This window comes from Dermochelys coriacea, chromosome 1 (assembly GCF_009764565.3).
Source record: "Dermochelys coriacea isolate rDerCor1 chromosome 1, rDerCor1.pri.v4, whole genome shotgun sequence".
NCBI lineage: Eukaryota > Metazoa > Chordata > Testudines > Dermochelyidae > Dermochelys > Dermochelys coriacea.
In genome coordinates this window covers 290,979,570-290,992,238 of record NC_050068.2, presented here as the reverse complement: position 1 = coordinate 290,992,238, position 12,669 = coordinate 290,979,570, and the positions used below count along the sequence as shown (strand labels likewise).

General features: G+C 47.7%; 2 protein-coding genes and 1 long non-coding RNA gene across 5 annotated transcripts in view; 2 read left to right on the top strand and 1 right to left on the bottom strand.

Moving 5' to 3' along the window:
* The window catches only part of GNS (glucosamine (N-acetyl)-6-sulfatase), a 30,323-nt gene extending 29,218 nt beyond the window's left edge, over nucleotides 1-1,105 (bottom strand). For 2 of the 3 annotated variants that reach the window (XR_006274802.1, XM_038374469.2), the window contains exon 1: nucleotides 757-1,105. Coding sequence is in view for 2 of the 3 variants with exons in the window: in XM_038374469.2 (XP_038230397.1) it covers nucleotides 757-894 (138 nt within the window). In the remaining variant the exon portion in view is untranslated. The remainder of the gene's footprint in view (nucleotides 1-756) is intronic. The other variant, XM_043493953.1, reaches the window with a different exon arrangement.
* Nucleotides 1,106-1,734: 629 nt separating this feature from the next.
* Nucleotides 1,735-3,881, top strand: LOC119850040. Its single transcript, XR_005290674.1, has 3 exons — nucleotides 1,735-2,042; nucleotides 2,171-2,232; nucleotides 3,704-3,881. It is a non-coding gene; the product is annotated as an uncharacterized LOC119850040 (long non-coding RNA).
* A 1,654-nt stretch (nucleotides 3,882-5,535) lies between these two features.
* The window catches only part of TBC1D30 (TBC1 domain family member 30), an 80,145-nt gene continuing 73,011 nt past the window's right edge, over nucleotides 5,536-12,669 (top strand). The window contains 2 exon segments of the mRNA XM_038384330.2: nucleotides 5,536-6,001; nucleotides 12,476-12,640. Coding sequence (XP_038240258.1) covers nucleotides 5,626-6,001; nucleotides 12,476-12,640 — 541 coding nt within the window. The 5' untranslated portion in view covers nucleotides 5,536-5,625.

Below are 12,669 nucleotides of genomic sequence, written 5' to 3'. Positions count from 1 at the left end.
GTATTTGCCCTACAAATTAAACCCCCATGTTAGAGCTGAGTGAATCATACCTAAGTCACGCTTGCAATAACACAATGAAGCAGGGGCACAGAAAGACACCTGCAGACGTTTCCATTTACACACCACCCTAGCTGACTCTCTGGACTTTCTAGAGGAGGGCTGACACTCAGCCCAGCTAATAAAGCAGGGCACAAGCCAAATACCACCCGTTCTGTCAGGGACGCTGCACTAACGCCAAGCCCCCGGTCAGCCAGCGCACACGTTTTCCTTGCGTGAGAGGCTCCATCCTGCCCCCAGCCCAGACACACAGCAGAGGGAAGTTGCACGACAGCCTCCGAACACCTGTTATGCAGCCAGATACCCCCCTGCAAAACGGCCTGAGCTCAAAGCGCTTTTCCCTCCCCTAAGATGTAAGGGCCCCGCTGCCAAGGCGGCGATGAGCAGCCCTGGGTGCAGCAGAGACCCTCCCTGCCCTCCAGCTAGGTAACTGCAAGGGGGGCGTCTGCCCCACCGAGCCCCCGCCCCTCACCCCCAGCCGAGTCAGGCCAGGAGCAAACGCTGTCGCGCCCAGCAGGCCCGAGCACGGGGCTGCCTGTGCCCGGGCGGGCGGCCCCCCGAGGCCCACCCGTGACACAGCCGCGGGCAGGAGCACTCCTGGGCAGGGAGCAGAGCCCCCTACGGGGGCACAAGCCCTCCAGGAGCGGGGCCGGGCCCGCAGGGCGCACCACGTCGCGGGCGGTAGGGAGAGCGGGTTACCATGCCGCCGAGGCAGACATCCTGGTCATCGGTGAGGATCAGCACCACGCTGGGCTTCCCGGCCGCCTGCGCGCAGCCCCAGTCGCGGCTCAGCACCAGCAGCGCGGCCAGCGCCAGCCCCCGCCCCGCGGCAGACATCGTGCAGGACCCGGGTGCGGTGCGGTGCGGTGCGGTGCGGCAGCCTCCGGGCCGGCGCTACGGCAGACGAGCACAGAACGAAACCGACACGAGCGGCGCCCCGCCCCCGGCATATGACCAGGGCGCGCAGCAGGCGGTGTCACGTGACCCCCGGCTTCAGCCGCGGCCTTGGAGAGCAGCCTCCCCCGTCCCCAGCCCCGCCCCCGCCCCCGCCCCGGATTGGTCCACTCCGCCTCACTCCCGCGTTCCCGCCGCCAGCCCCGCCCCGCCTCACTCCCACCGGACTGCTCCACTCCTGCACCCGCTCAGCCAGTCGCACCCCCGCTTCCCTCCCACCCCCTCAAGCTGGCCTACGCTGCCTCCCTCCCAACCCCAGACTACACACCCACCCGCCCGCCTGCCTCCCTCCCTCCCACCCACCCACACCTCACGGCCCCCCTCATAGGTGACCTCCAGCCGCAGCGGGTGGCCTGGGTTTCCTGACATATGCTCTCTCGGACCTACGGCGTCCAGATGTCTTGATTTTATAGGGACAGAACCAAAATTTGGGGCTTTGTCTTATGTATCTGCCCATTACCCCCATCCCTGTCTTGATTTTTCACACCTGCTACCTGGTCACCCTACTGGGACCTGGCGCTGCTCCTGGGGCTTGGGACTCTGTTAGGCAGGACTGACAAGCCCCCACATTTGGTGTCACCCTGCTGGGAGGCAGCCAGCTGAGGACGGAGGTCCGGCCTGTGCACAGAGCCAGTGACTGCCCACAGCAGCGCTGCGTTTGGCATTGTGGGTACTCCACACTTCAGGCCATACAGCCACTGGTGCATGCTGGGTAAAGCTAGCAACTGGCTGTGCTGAGCCAGTGGGTCTTTTTCACAAGGCCACGTGCCTGCTTGGGGTGCTGGGATTTCTCCCCCTGGCCCCAGGTGTTTACTTTGGGGCTCATTGTCAGATGTGCTGAGCTCCCACAGTTCCAGATAAAGTGAATAGCAGCTGTGGGTGTTCACCTCCTCTTTAAAATCTTCCTGCCTGAGTGCCTGGCTCAGGGTTTTATACTGCTGCCCATCACTGCAGGATCTGGAACCTTCCACTTAAAAACAATAACAATAGCAAAGTCCCTAATGGACATCTCTGGCTCTTCTCTTTTGAGGGTAAAAAAAATCTGTTTGTGGTAGGATTATTATTTTTATTATTTGTTTTGGTTAATTGATTTTTGTTTCTCGGTTTTGGTCTTATTTGTTTTTGTTGTTTTTAATTTTGTTTGTTATATTACCAAAAGGTGTCCTTTTAAAAAACACACAGCTCCACTAACTGAACTTCTAACATCATGATATTTACAAGGTTTGTGCTGGTTATTCTATTCTACTCTAGTTTTTATTTTGTTCTCATCACAGAAGTACCTGAACACTTTCCACTAATGCATTAAGCAATATAACTAACATCTGTCACATGTGATACACAATGACGTGTTTTGTCTTGGTAGCTTTTTTTTATTTTAAGGTGTACATGCTGCTGCAAAATTCCTTTTGGTAATAGGTAATGCTAACAACCCTCCTTTCAAAGATGATCCAGAGGGTTATGTCAGCAATTTATTATCCTCCCTGAGGAATTCTAAATAGGATGCCTATTTGAGATTCCTGCAGATAGAATTAGGTCTTATGATCATAGATATTGTTTGAGTGGGAGGGTGACATTTTCTATTTGGGAGTCCACTAAATGCAAGTGAGTTGAAAGGGCTGTTAATGATATCTAGTGATAGTGTTTTTTCAAAGTGAAGGTGGAAAAGTGGACGTATATAGCTCCTAATACTGCCCCAACTAAAGGAAGAGATAAAGTGGGTGAGGTAATATCTTATTGGCCCAACTGCTGTTGGTGAAAGAGAGAAGCTTTGTGTAGCTCTAAAGCTTGTCTCTTTCACAACTTGAAGTTGGTCCAAATATTACTCACCCATCTTATCTCTCTAATATTCTGGGACCAAGACTGCGACAACAACACTACAAACAACCCATCGAAGGAAGTCATTGGCAAAAATCCTATTGACTTCAATGGGAGCTGGCACAGGTTCAAAGACTAAGGGCATATTTACATGCAGAAATCTAACAGCATAATTATACTGGTATCCTGGTATACCAGGATATTTATACCTGTGTATGTATATATATATATATATATATATACGAGTATAATTCTTCTTGTAGACACTCTTATTTCAGAATAACCATAACTAAGGCTACGATTATGTCATGGAGGTCATGGGAGTCACAGAATCTGAACTGCAGAGACCTCCATTACATTTTCCGCTTCAGACCCAGGGCAGTGGGGCTGCCAAGCCAGGGGGACCCTGGAGCTCTCAACCACCATAGGTGGCCGGGCCACCCACAGCTCCCAACCTCTGGCTCTGGAGCTCTGAGCCACAGTGAGAGGCCCCTGCAGCTCCCAGTTGCTGTGGGCGGTGAGAGGACCCCGGAGCTCTGAGCCACTGTAGGCAGTGGGGAGATCCTGGTGCTCTCAGCCACTGTGGGCAGTGGGAGGACCCTGGATCTCCAAAGCACCATGGGCACCTGGCGAACCCCGGAGCCGCAGCAGCAGTGGTTGCTCGACCCCCCTCTCCATTTTGTCAGGGTTATTTTTAGTAAAAGTCACAGACAGGTCACAGGTTTCCATGAATTTTTATTTATTTCCTGTGACCTGTCTGTGACTTTTACTAAAAATAACTCTGACAAAATCTTAAACTTAACCATAACTATAGTAGTCTAAATATATTGGTATACTTTATGTCAGTAAATTTTGCCTTCTCTGATCTGCCTTTCAGATAACTGACAACACTGAAGAAAGAAGTACATGAGAGATTCAGCAATGCACATTACAGTGAAGATATAACAAAGGTGGGAGACATCTTAATATAGAGACCTTCATTAACCATTTGATATGGATAGATACAGAACTCACAGATGATGTCTGTGACCGACAACTTAGGACATTTTGGGTTGCTGCACAGTATGTTGTAATTAATACATTAAACAGAACATAAAAACCATTTGGAAAAATACTGTATGGAGTGGGTGCTGTTGTGAACAGCTGAGGCAAATGCACTGTGGATGATCTCTGGTCATAAAAGATAGTTTCTTGCATTGTTTTCTATTACTGTGTTAGGCTTGGGATAGGTTGCTATTACAGTGGCTCCCCCGGGGACAACTGTACAGTAGAACAGGTTGTCTTCAGGAACTTTTGTTTTCTTTTGAAAATAAAATTGCCATGGTGACTGTGAAAAATAATAACCTGGATGAATGACTCGGCAGAGTTGAGGACTGGATGAAATTCAGGTGCAGATGCATCTGATGAAGTGAGCTGTAGCTCACGAAAGCTTATGCTCAAATAAATTTGTTAGTCTCTAAGGTGCCACAAGTACTCCTTTTCCAGGTGCAGTCTTGTGAGTCTGTAGCTTCTGAACTGAGAAAATTATACAAGAGTCTAGCCAAGAAATATACTACACAGAGAATTTGGCAGCGACTTTGTTAGCACTACACTGAAGTCCAGTGTAGCAGAGCTAGTAAAGAGAATCACAATTTCTATTATAACACAACTAAATATTACTTATTGTTATTATGTTCAAAAGGCCAATGCCATCTGTGCAGCTGGCTACTGATGAGTAAGGGAAAGAGACAGTAGTGGACATGGCTTGCTGCTTCTGTCGTATCTGGCTCAGGTACAGTAGCACAAACGTATACACTTGGCAGGCTGTTCAAAAAGGAAAGGTAATCAGGTGCTGGGTTGTCATGTCGTGTCAATGGCGAAAAGATCACAGAAACAAATGATTCCTTCTAATATTAACAAAGAACTGTATTAGAATAAAGAAATCAGCGTACTCTCTAACACTACTTACTTACTCTGACAGGTTTTAGAGTAGCAGCCGTGTTAGTCTGTATTCGCAAAAAGAAAAGGAGTACTTGTGGCACCTTAGTGACTAACAAATTTATTTGAGCATAAGCTTTCGTGAGCTACAGCTCACTTCATCGGAAGCTGTAGCTCACGAAAGCTTATGCTCAAATAAATTTGTTAGTCTCTAAGATGCCACAAGTCCTCCTTTTCTTTTTACTCACTCTGCATTTTCTCTCCAACCAGGTCATTCATTCCTGGGAGAATTTAGCTGCATAGCCAGTACTGAAAGTTAGTGTGGTTTTTCTCCTGGTCCTTCATGATGAGTTTCCACAGCAGACCCAAATACCATTTCGCTGGGCCCAGAGCAAATTCATAACAGGGCCCACACCGCATCCCACACAGCTAGATACATAGGTACAAACCTCCTTTCACCGGGTTTATAGAAATAACATTTAATCAAACTCAAATATCCATAATTTAGTTTTTCTGACAGATGATGGGCTTGTGGCTGTGCGAAAGTCCCCCCCCCCCACCCGCAGCTGCAGCAGTGTTCTTGGGGGCGGGGGGTTCGGGTCCCCCCACTTCTGCAACAGGTGCAGTGTCCCGGGACGAAGTCCCTCGCAGCAGGTGCAATGCCCCAACCCCGTACCAGGGTGGCCTGTACCACTCTGCGGGGGGGAGGGGGTGTTGCGTCAGGCCGGAGACAAGTTCGTGTCAGGTACAGAGTCTCCCCCCGCTGCCCGGTGTAGAATTGGCTCAACCCGGAACTCGGCCCGACGGCCGCAGGCAGGGGCGGGAGCCGCGAGCCGCGCTGCATGGCTAGGCGGCAGCTGGGGCGGGCGGCGGCCCCGGGGGATGGAGCTGCTGGAGATAGACCTGGAGGGCGGGAGCTCCTGGGAAGCCGCGGCAGGAGCGGGGAGCCCCGGCCCGCAGCGCCAGGGCGCTAGGGGCAGGGGCGGCAGCAGCGCGGACAGCCTGGCCGAGGAGGAGGCGGAGGATCCTGCGGGCAGGTTCCCCAGCACCTCGTCCCTGGTGAGCGGCCTCCTGACCGAGCTGTATAGCTGCGGGGGCCGCGCCCGGCACCGGGACAGCGTGGACAGCTCCACCGAGGCGTCAGCGGGTTCCGATGTCTTCCCCGGGGGCAGAGGCAGCAGCGCCGAGTCCCGCTTCCTCCAGGAGCTGCAGCAGCGGCCGAGCCAGCGGCACCAGATCGAGTATCTGGGCCAGAAAGGTAAAGGCACCGGGACGGACCGCCCGCACCCACCTCCGCCCTCCCCACCACCGCGTTGGCACCGGGAGTTTCCCGCCCCGCGCCTGCTTTCCGCCCTGCCTGGCCACCGCGAGTCTCCTGCCCTGCAGGCCAACCTCAGCCTTGCCCAGCCACCCCACCAGCACTGGGAGCATCCTGGCCCTCACCCCAACCTTATCCCTACCTAGCCACCTCACCTGCACTGGCAGTACCCTGCCCTGGCTCCCATCTCCGCCCCGCCTGGCCACCCCAAGGCACCAGGAGTCTCCCGCCTCGTGTCCCCCTGTCTCTGTCCTGTGTGGGAACCCCAAGGCACTGGGTGTTTCCTGCCCTTCACCCCCATTTCCACTCTGCCCGGCCACCCCACCGTACTGGGAGTACCCTGCTCAGTGGCCCCACCTCATGTTGGCCGGCCACCTAGGGCTGGATTAACCTTTTCTGGGCCCGGCACCAAACATATTTGGGGGCCCCCAAGTAGTTGTTACGGGCCCCTTTCGAGTGTGGGCCCAGCGCGATGGCACCATTGGTGCCACAGTAAACATGGTAGTGCTGGGATGGGGATGAAAACATTTATTTAAAAATAAAATAGGATATCTGAGCTATGCTTGATTGAGACCTCCACTCAGCTCATAGAGAACAAACTGGGCTAGCATCAATATACTCACAATGTCCTTGAATTTGGTTTACTTGTCTGGGAGGGGGTTGTTTGTTTTGCCTTTTGTGTTTAAACGCTTGGAGCCTGCTTGGGGACCTGAATACAAGTGTTTAATTTTCACATTTATGAGCCATATTAAGCCTGGATGTAGCAGTCAATGGAGTTGCACCTGCATCTCCGCACCACCATCTCCCTCCACCCAAAGTTAAAGTTATGTTTCGTAAATACATTTTTTTTTAAAGCTGGATTTTCTATTTTGGTACAATAATGTTTTAAAAAACTTTAAAAAACCTCTTAGTTTCTTTAGCCTATTTCTCCCTTTGCCTCACCATCTCTCATGACTTTAAGTGAAACAGTAAAGTTACTGAGGTGGAGTGTGGGGAGGAAAATTGCGGGGGAGAAGTTTCTGGGCATACCCACTGGCAGGGAGGGGCAGCAGCCAGTCCTGCTGTCACTGCCCCTCCTGCCATCCTGGCCCTGAGGGCCACTGACAACCAGCCTCCCCCACGCCACCTTGCATGGTGTCCGAAGACATACACACATCCCAGGCACGAAGCTGCAGGGTCAAGGTGGTGCCCAGGAGCCCATGGCTGGGTATCAGGGTTGCCAGGGGGCCGCACACCGGAAGTCAAAGCACTGCTGCCACCCAAGGAGAGCGGGGGAGACTTGGGGGCGGAAGGGCCGAGCCAGGAGTCTCTACCCTGTGCCCCATAGGGAAGGCGACATGGCAGGTTCAGTGCCTCAGCATTGGGAATCCTCTCCCTGCACCATTTCCTTTTTATTTTTTTGGTCCATTCTGCTGCCACTCACTTCAACTGGGGCAGCAGCTCACAGCATGCGAGGCATTATGGGACTACTAGTGTAGCTGGCAACGCAGGTCCAAGGGCCCCAGTGGAAGGCAGCGGCACGCGAACTACAACTCCCCACGCAACTTGCAGCTCATTGCTTGCCAGTGGCTAGGCTGGATTAACCATTTGTGGGCCTCCAAGTTGTTGTTATGGGCCCCTTCCAAGTGTGGGTCTGGCACCATTGTAAACCCGGTACTGTGGACACCGCACAGCAGTAGGAGTCTCCTGCCCTGCAGCCCAACCTCAGCCCTGCCCAGCCACTAGAACATTCTGTCCTTCATCCCAACCACTAGAACATTCTGTCCTTCATCCCAACCTTATTCCTACCCAACCACCCTTTTGGCACTGGCAGTACCCTGCCCTGACCCCCACCTCATCCCTGCCTCACTGGGGGCATCCTGCACCAAATCCCCATCTCATCCCTGCCCGGCCACCCCATCAGCACTGAGTATCCTTCCCCCCATGCCAGCCTCATTCCTGCCCGCTCCTCCCCACTGCCACCTGCATGTCAAACTCATTCCTGCAAACAGAATAAAGTCCAGACCAGCAACATGTATACATGACCCTATTAAAGCAGCAGTTTCATAAAGCTGAAAACAACTATGAGCCCAATCAGCTGGGAGAGTGGATTCAATCAGAAAAATGTGAACTTATAATTGGGAATCTTTTAAGAACATCTTACTATGTGCTCCAAAAAACACACACTCACAATTTGAAGAAGAAGCTGTGCTGGTTTAAAAAAAAGAATCTGGTTTAGATGGGAAGTGAAAGTAGCTATAATTTTTTTTTAAATGTAACAAATGGAAGATAGGGGAAGTTCATGATAATGAATATGAATCAGAACTTAGAAATTGTAGAAAATTGATAAGGGAAGCAAAGGGACACAAGGAGAACTATAAGGCCAGCTGAGTTAAGGACAATAAGAAGGAGTTTTTAAAACAAAAAGAACAAAAAGAACCCTGACACAGGTATTGGTCCATTACTAGATGAAAATGGTAGAATTATCAATAATAATGTAGAAAAGGCAGACGTGTTCAGTAAATATTTCTGTTCTGTATTTGGAGAAAACACAGATGATATAGTCTCATCATACAGTGATAACACTCTTTCCATTCTACTAGTATCTCTGGAGTATGTTAAACAAAAGCTACTAAAATTAGACATTTTTAAATCAGCACGTCCAGATATTTTGCATCCAAGACTTTAAAAAGAGCTGGCTGAGGAGCTTGCTGGACCATTAATGCTGATTTTCAATAAGACTTTGAGTTTTGGGGAAGTTCTACGAGACTGGAAGAAAGTTAATTTTGTGCCATATTTTAAAAAGGGTAAACAAGAAGATCCAGGTAATTTTAGACCTGTCAGCTTGATGTCGATTCTGGGCAAGATAATGGAGCGGCTTATACAGGTCTCGATTAATAAAGAATTAAAGGGGAGTAAAGTAATTAATGAAAGTCAACATGAGTTTATGAAAAATTGATTCTGTCAGACTAACTAGGTATTTCTTTTGATGACATTTCAAGTTTGATTGATAAAGGTGCTGTTGATGTAATATACTTAGACTTCTGCAAGTCATTTGACTTGGTAGCACATGACATTTTGATTAAAAAACCTAGAATGATATAAAATTATGGTACACATAAAAAGTGGCTAATTGATACATCTTAAAATGTGATTGTAAACAGGAAATAGTCATCAAGACGGTATGTATGTAGTGGGGTCCCACAGGGATTGGTTCTTCGTTCTACACAATTTAACATTTTTTATCAGTGACCTGGAAGAAAACATAAAATCATCGCTGACAAATTTTGCAAAAGACTTGAAAATTGGGAGAGTGGTAAATAATGAAGAGGAGAGGTCACTGATTCAGAATGATCTGAATCACTTGGTAAACTAGGTGCAAGCGAACACTATGTGATTTAATGCAGCTGAATGTAAATGTATTGCATATAGAAACAAAGAATGTAGGCTATATTTACAGGATTGGGGATTTTATCCTGGGAAGCAGTGTCTCTGAAAAAGATTTGGGGGTGGACAATAGGTTGAAGATGAGCTCCCAGTGTTACAGTGTGGCCAAAATAGCTAATGTGATCCTCAGAGACATACAGGAGAATCTTGATTAGACGTAGAGAGGTTTTTTCACCTCTATATTTGGTCCTGGTATGACTGCTGTTGGAATACTGTGTGAGTTCTGGTGTCCACAGTTCAAGAAGGATGTGATAAATTGGAGAGAGTTCAGAGAAGAGTTATGAGAATGATTAAAGGATTAGAAAACCTGCCTTACAGTGATAAACTCAGTGGGCTCAATATATTTAGCTTGAGGAGTGACTTGGTTGCAATCTCGAAGTACTTATATGGGGAACAAATATTTAAGAATGGGCTCTTCAATCTAGCATGATCCAATGGCTGGAAGTTGAAGCTAGACAAATTCAGAATTGGAAATAATGTGCAAATTTTTAACAGTGAGGATAATTAACTATTGGTACAATTTCCTTAGGGTTATGGTGGATTCTCCATCCCTGACCATTTTTAAATCAAGATTGATATTTTTTATGAAAACTATGCTCTAGGATAGTTAGGGAGCAGTCTATGGCCTGTGTAATACAGGAGGTCAGAGTAGAAGATCACAATGGTCCCTTTTGGTCTTTGAATTTGAATTCCTGCCCCACTGGTATGGAGAGCATCCTGCCCCACCACTCCATTGGCACAAAGGGTATCCTACCCTGCACCCCATCCTGAACCCTTGGGTCAGATTGGCAGAGACCCTGGAGGTTTTTCACTTTCCTCTGCAGCATGGGGCACGGGTCACAGGTCACTTGCGGGCTTAAAATAGTGTAAATGGTGGATGCTCTATAAGTTGAAGTCTTTAAATCATGATTTGAGAACATCAGTAACTCAGCTAGAGGTTAGGGGTCTATTACAGGAGTGGGCGCATGAGGTTCTGTGGCCTTCAGTGTGCAGGAGGTCAGACTAGATGATTATGAACGTTCCTTCTGACCTTAAAGTCTATGAGTCTATCCTTGTGTAGCCGCTCCACTAGCACTGGGAGTGTCCTGATCTGCACCCTACACTCATCCCTGGACAGCCACCAACATGTGGGTTACATTGCTCCAAAATTATCCACAACTTCAGAGGGAGTAACCTATTCTGTCCATTGCCTCCAGCCTCTTCCCTGCCCACTGTACAACCCCTTCCCTGATCTGCATCAAACTCTTCCTTGTACAGAGGCACAGTGATTATATCACTCAAATCCTTCATATTTGTTTATGGGTGACACCTTCTTTGAGCCTGCCTCCTTTCCCTCCACTCCCATCTCCTCCTCTCTATTATCCTGGACTTATTTCTCCACCTACCTCTTCACCTTCTCTGCCTGTGCAAATGTTACCTTTTCCTCCATCTGCACACAAGTTACCTCTCCAGCCTCCCCCTGCCCTTGCCAAAACAAACAAATCAACAAACCAGAGTTGGTTTTCCTTCCCATCTACACAGCTGTTTCTCCTCGCTGAGAAACTGCCACTTCCTCCACCTGCATAGCTCCTGGGAAAGGAGGGTGGGATAATCAGGATTTTACCAAAATATTCAATGCTTGAATGGTGATAATGTCAGGTGCAGCGTGAGGGTGTTGGGCCTTTATTTTCAGTTAAACGTGTTCATATTTTTCTGGAATCTGTCTCACAAAACATGGGTTCCAGATTTTTTTCTTTATGAAATTACATAAATATCAAATAGTGACCAGCTGTCACTTGTTCCTGAAAGATTCGTTGTTCCTTAACGTTGCCAGAGAGAGGGTGCCTTCAGGAAACCGGTTTTGTGAATTTATTTAGCTCTGTGTGACCTTATGCACAATTTCTATAGTTTTAAACTAGCGAAGCATAATAACTCTGTAAACTTGGTCATGCATTACAGATTCCACGTTATAAAGGTAGTCAATATTTGGGTCACTTTTTTATTTCTGATGAAGTTTTTGACATGTTAGCTTATTTGGAAATAAATTGAGTCGGGGGGGAAATTTTAAATGTAAAAAAGTAAACAAAGCTGTTAGAGCATTTGTCTTACACTTTGGAAAACTTGAACTCAGACAATAGCAAAATGAACCTATCCAAAAATGCTCATGAAAAGTAAGCAACCGTGAGACCAGATATTAAGAAAAGGAGGACTATACAAAGGCCTCTTGTCTCCTGATGTTAAATCAGTCTTCTTGTTGACATGGAAAAAACCAGGAAGTGAAACCTGCCAATTTCTTCAAATCTGTGAAAAAAGCTGTTTGCTTCTGTATCTGGCCTGTTAAGATGGTATTGCTCCATCTGATTTTATGGATGGTAATCTCAGTCTCTAGTGGAAACTTGCAATTTCAACATACTATTAGTTCAGTCTAGAATATGTTTAATGAACCAAAACTTGTCAGGGTTTGCATGAGTGTAACTGTAACTTAGTGAATGGCTCTGATACACAAGAAAGAATAAAATCCAGCTCACTCCATCTGTTGATTCTAAATGGTAACCAGAGTAAAAAAATAAATTATTACTCCTAAGTCCATGAACGTGATTCTGAATACATACAGGGATCAGATCTACGAATAAGAACCAGTTTTCCATACACTGTTTTCAGAGAGAACCATATTTTAAGGCATACATGTAACAGCATAACTAGGTATTTTTGGCTACATCTGTCACAATAAGCACAAATTTATAAATTAGAAAAATTAAAATTCTGCCCTTATACACTGTGTGCAAGTTAATTATTGATTTTGGCCCTGCTCCTGAAAGCACTTATGCATATGAATAGTCCCAATAGTCCAATAAAGCTACTATCATTAGAAAAGCTACATATGTAAGTATCTGCAGCAGTGGGTCCTTGGAGTGGCTGCTATAGCAGTTACCATAGATGACTCAGTCAATTCAAGTCGTATGTGTTTCAGGCTGGACTGTAATAATTTTGTGTTCTGCTTATTGACAGATGCTGATGAACTGGCAACTATAGTACGAGAACTGAATTACAGAATTTGTGTTCAGTCAGCAAAGCTGCTTCGTCATCTGAAGCAGAAAGATAGGCTTTTACATAAAGTGCAGAAGAACTGTGATATTGTCACAGCCTGTTTGCAAGCCGTTTCCCAGAAACGCCGTAAGTACTGTTTTGTGTACGTGTGCATT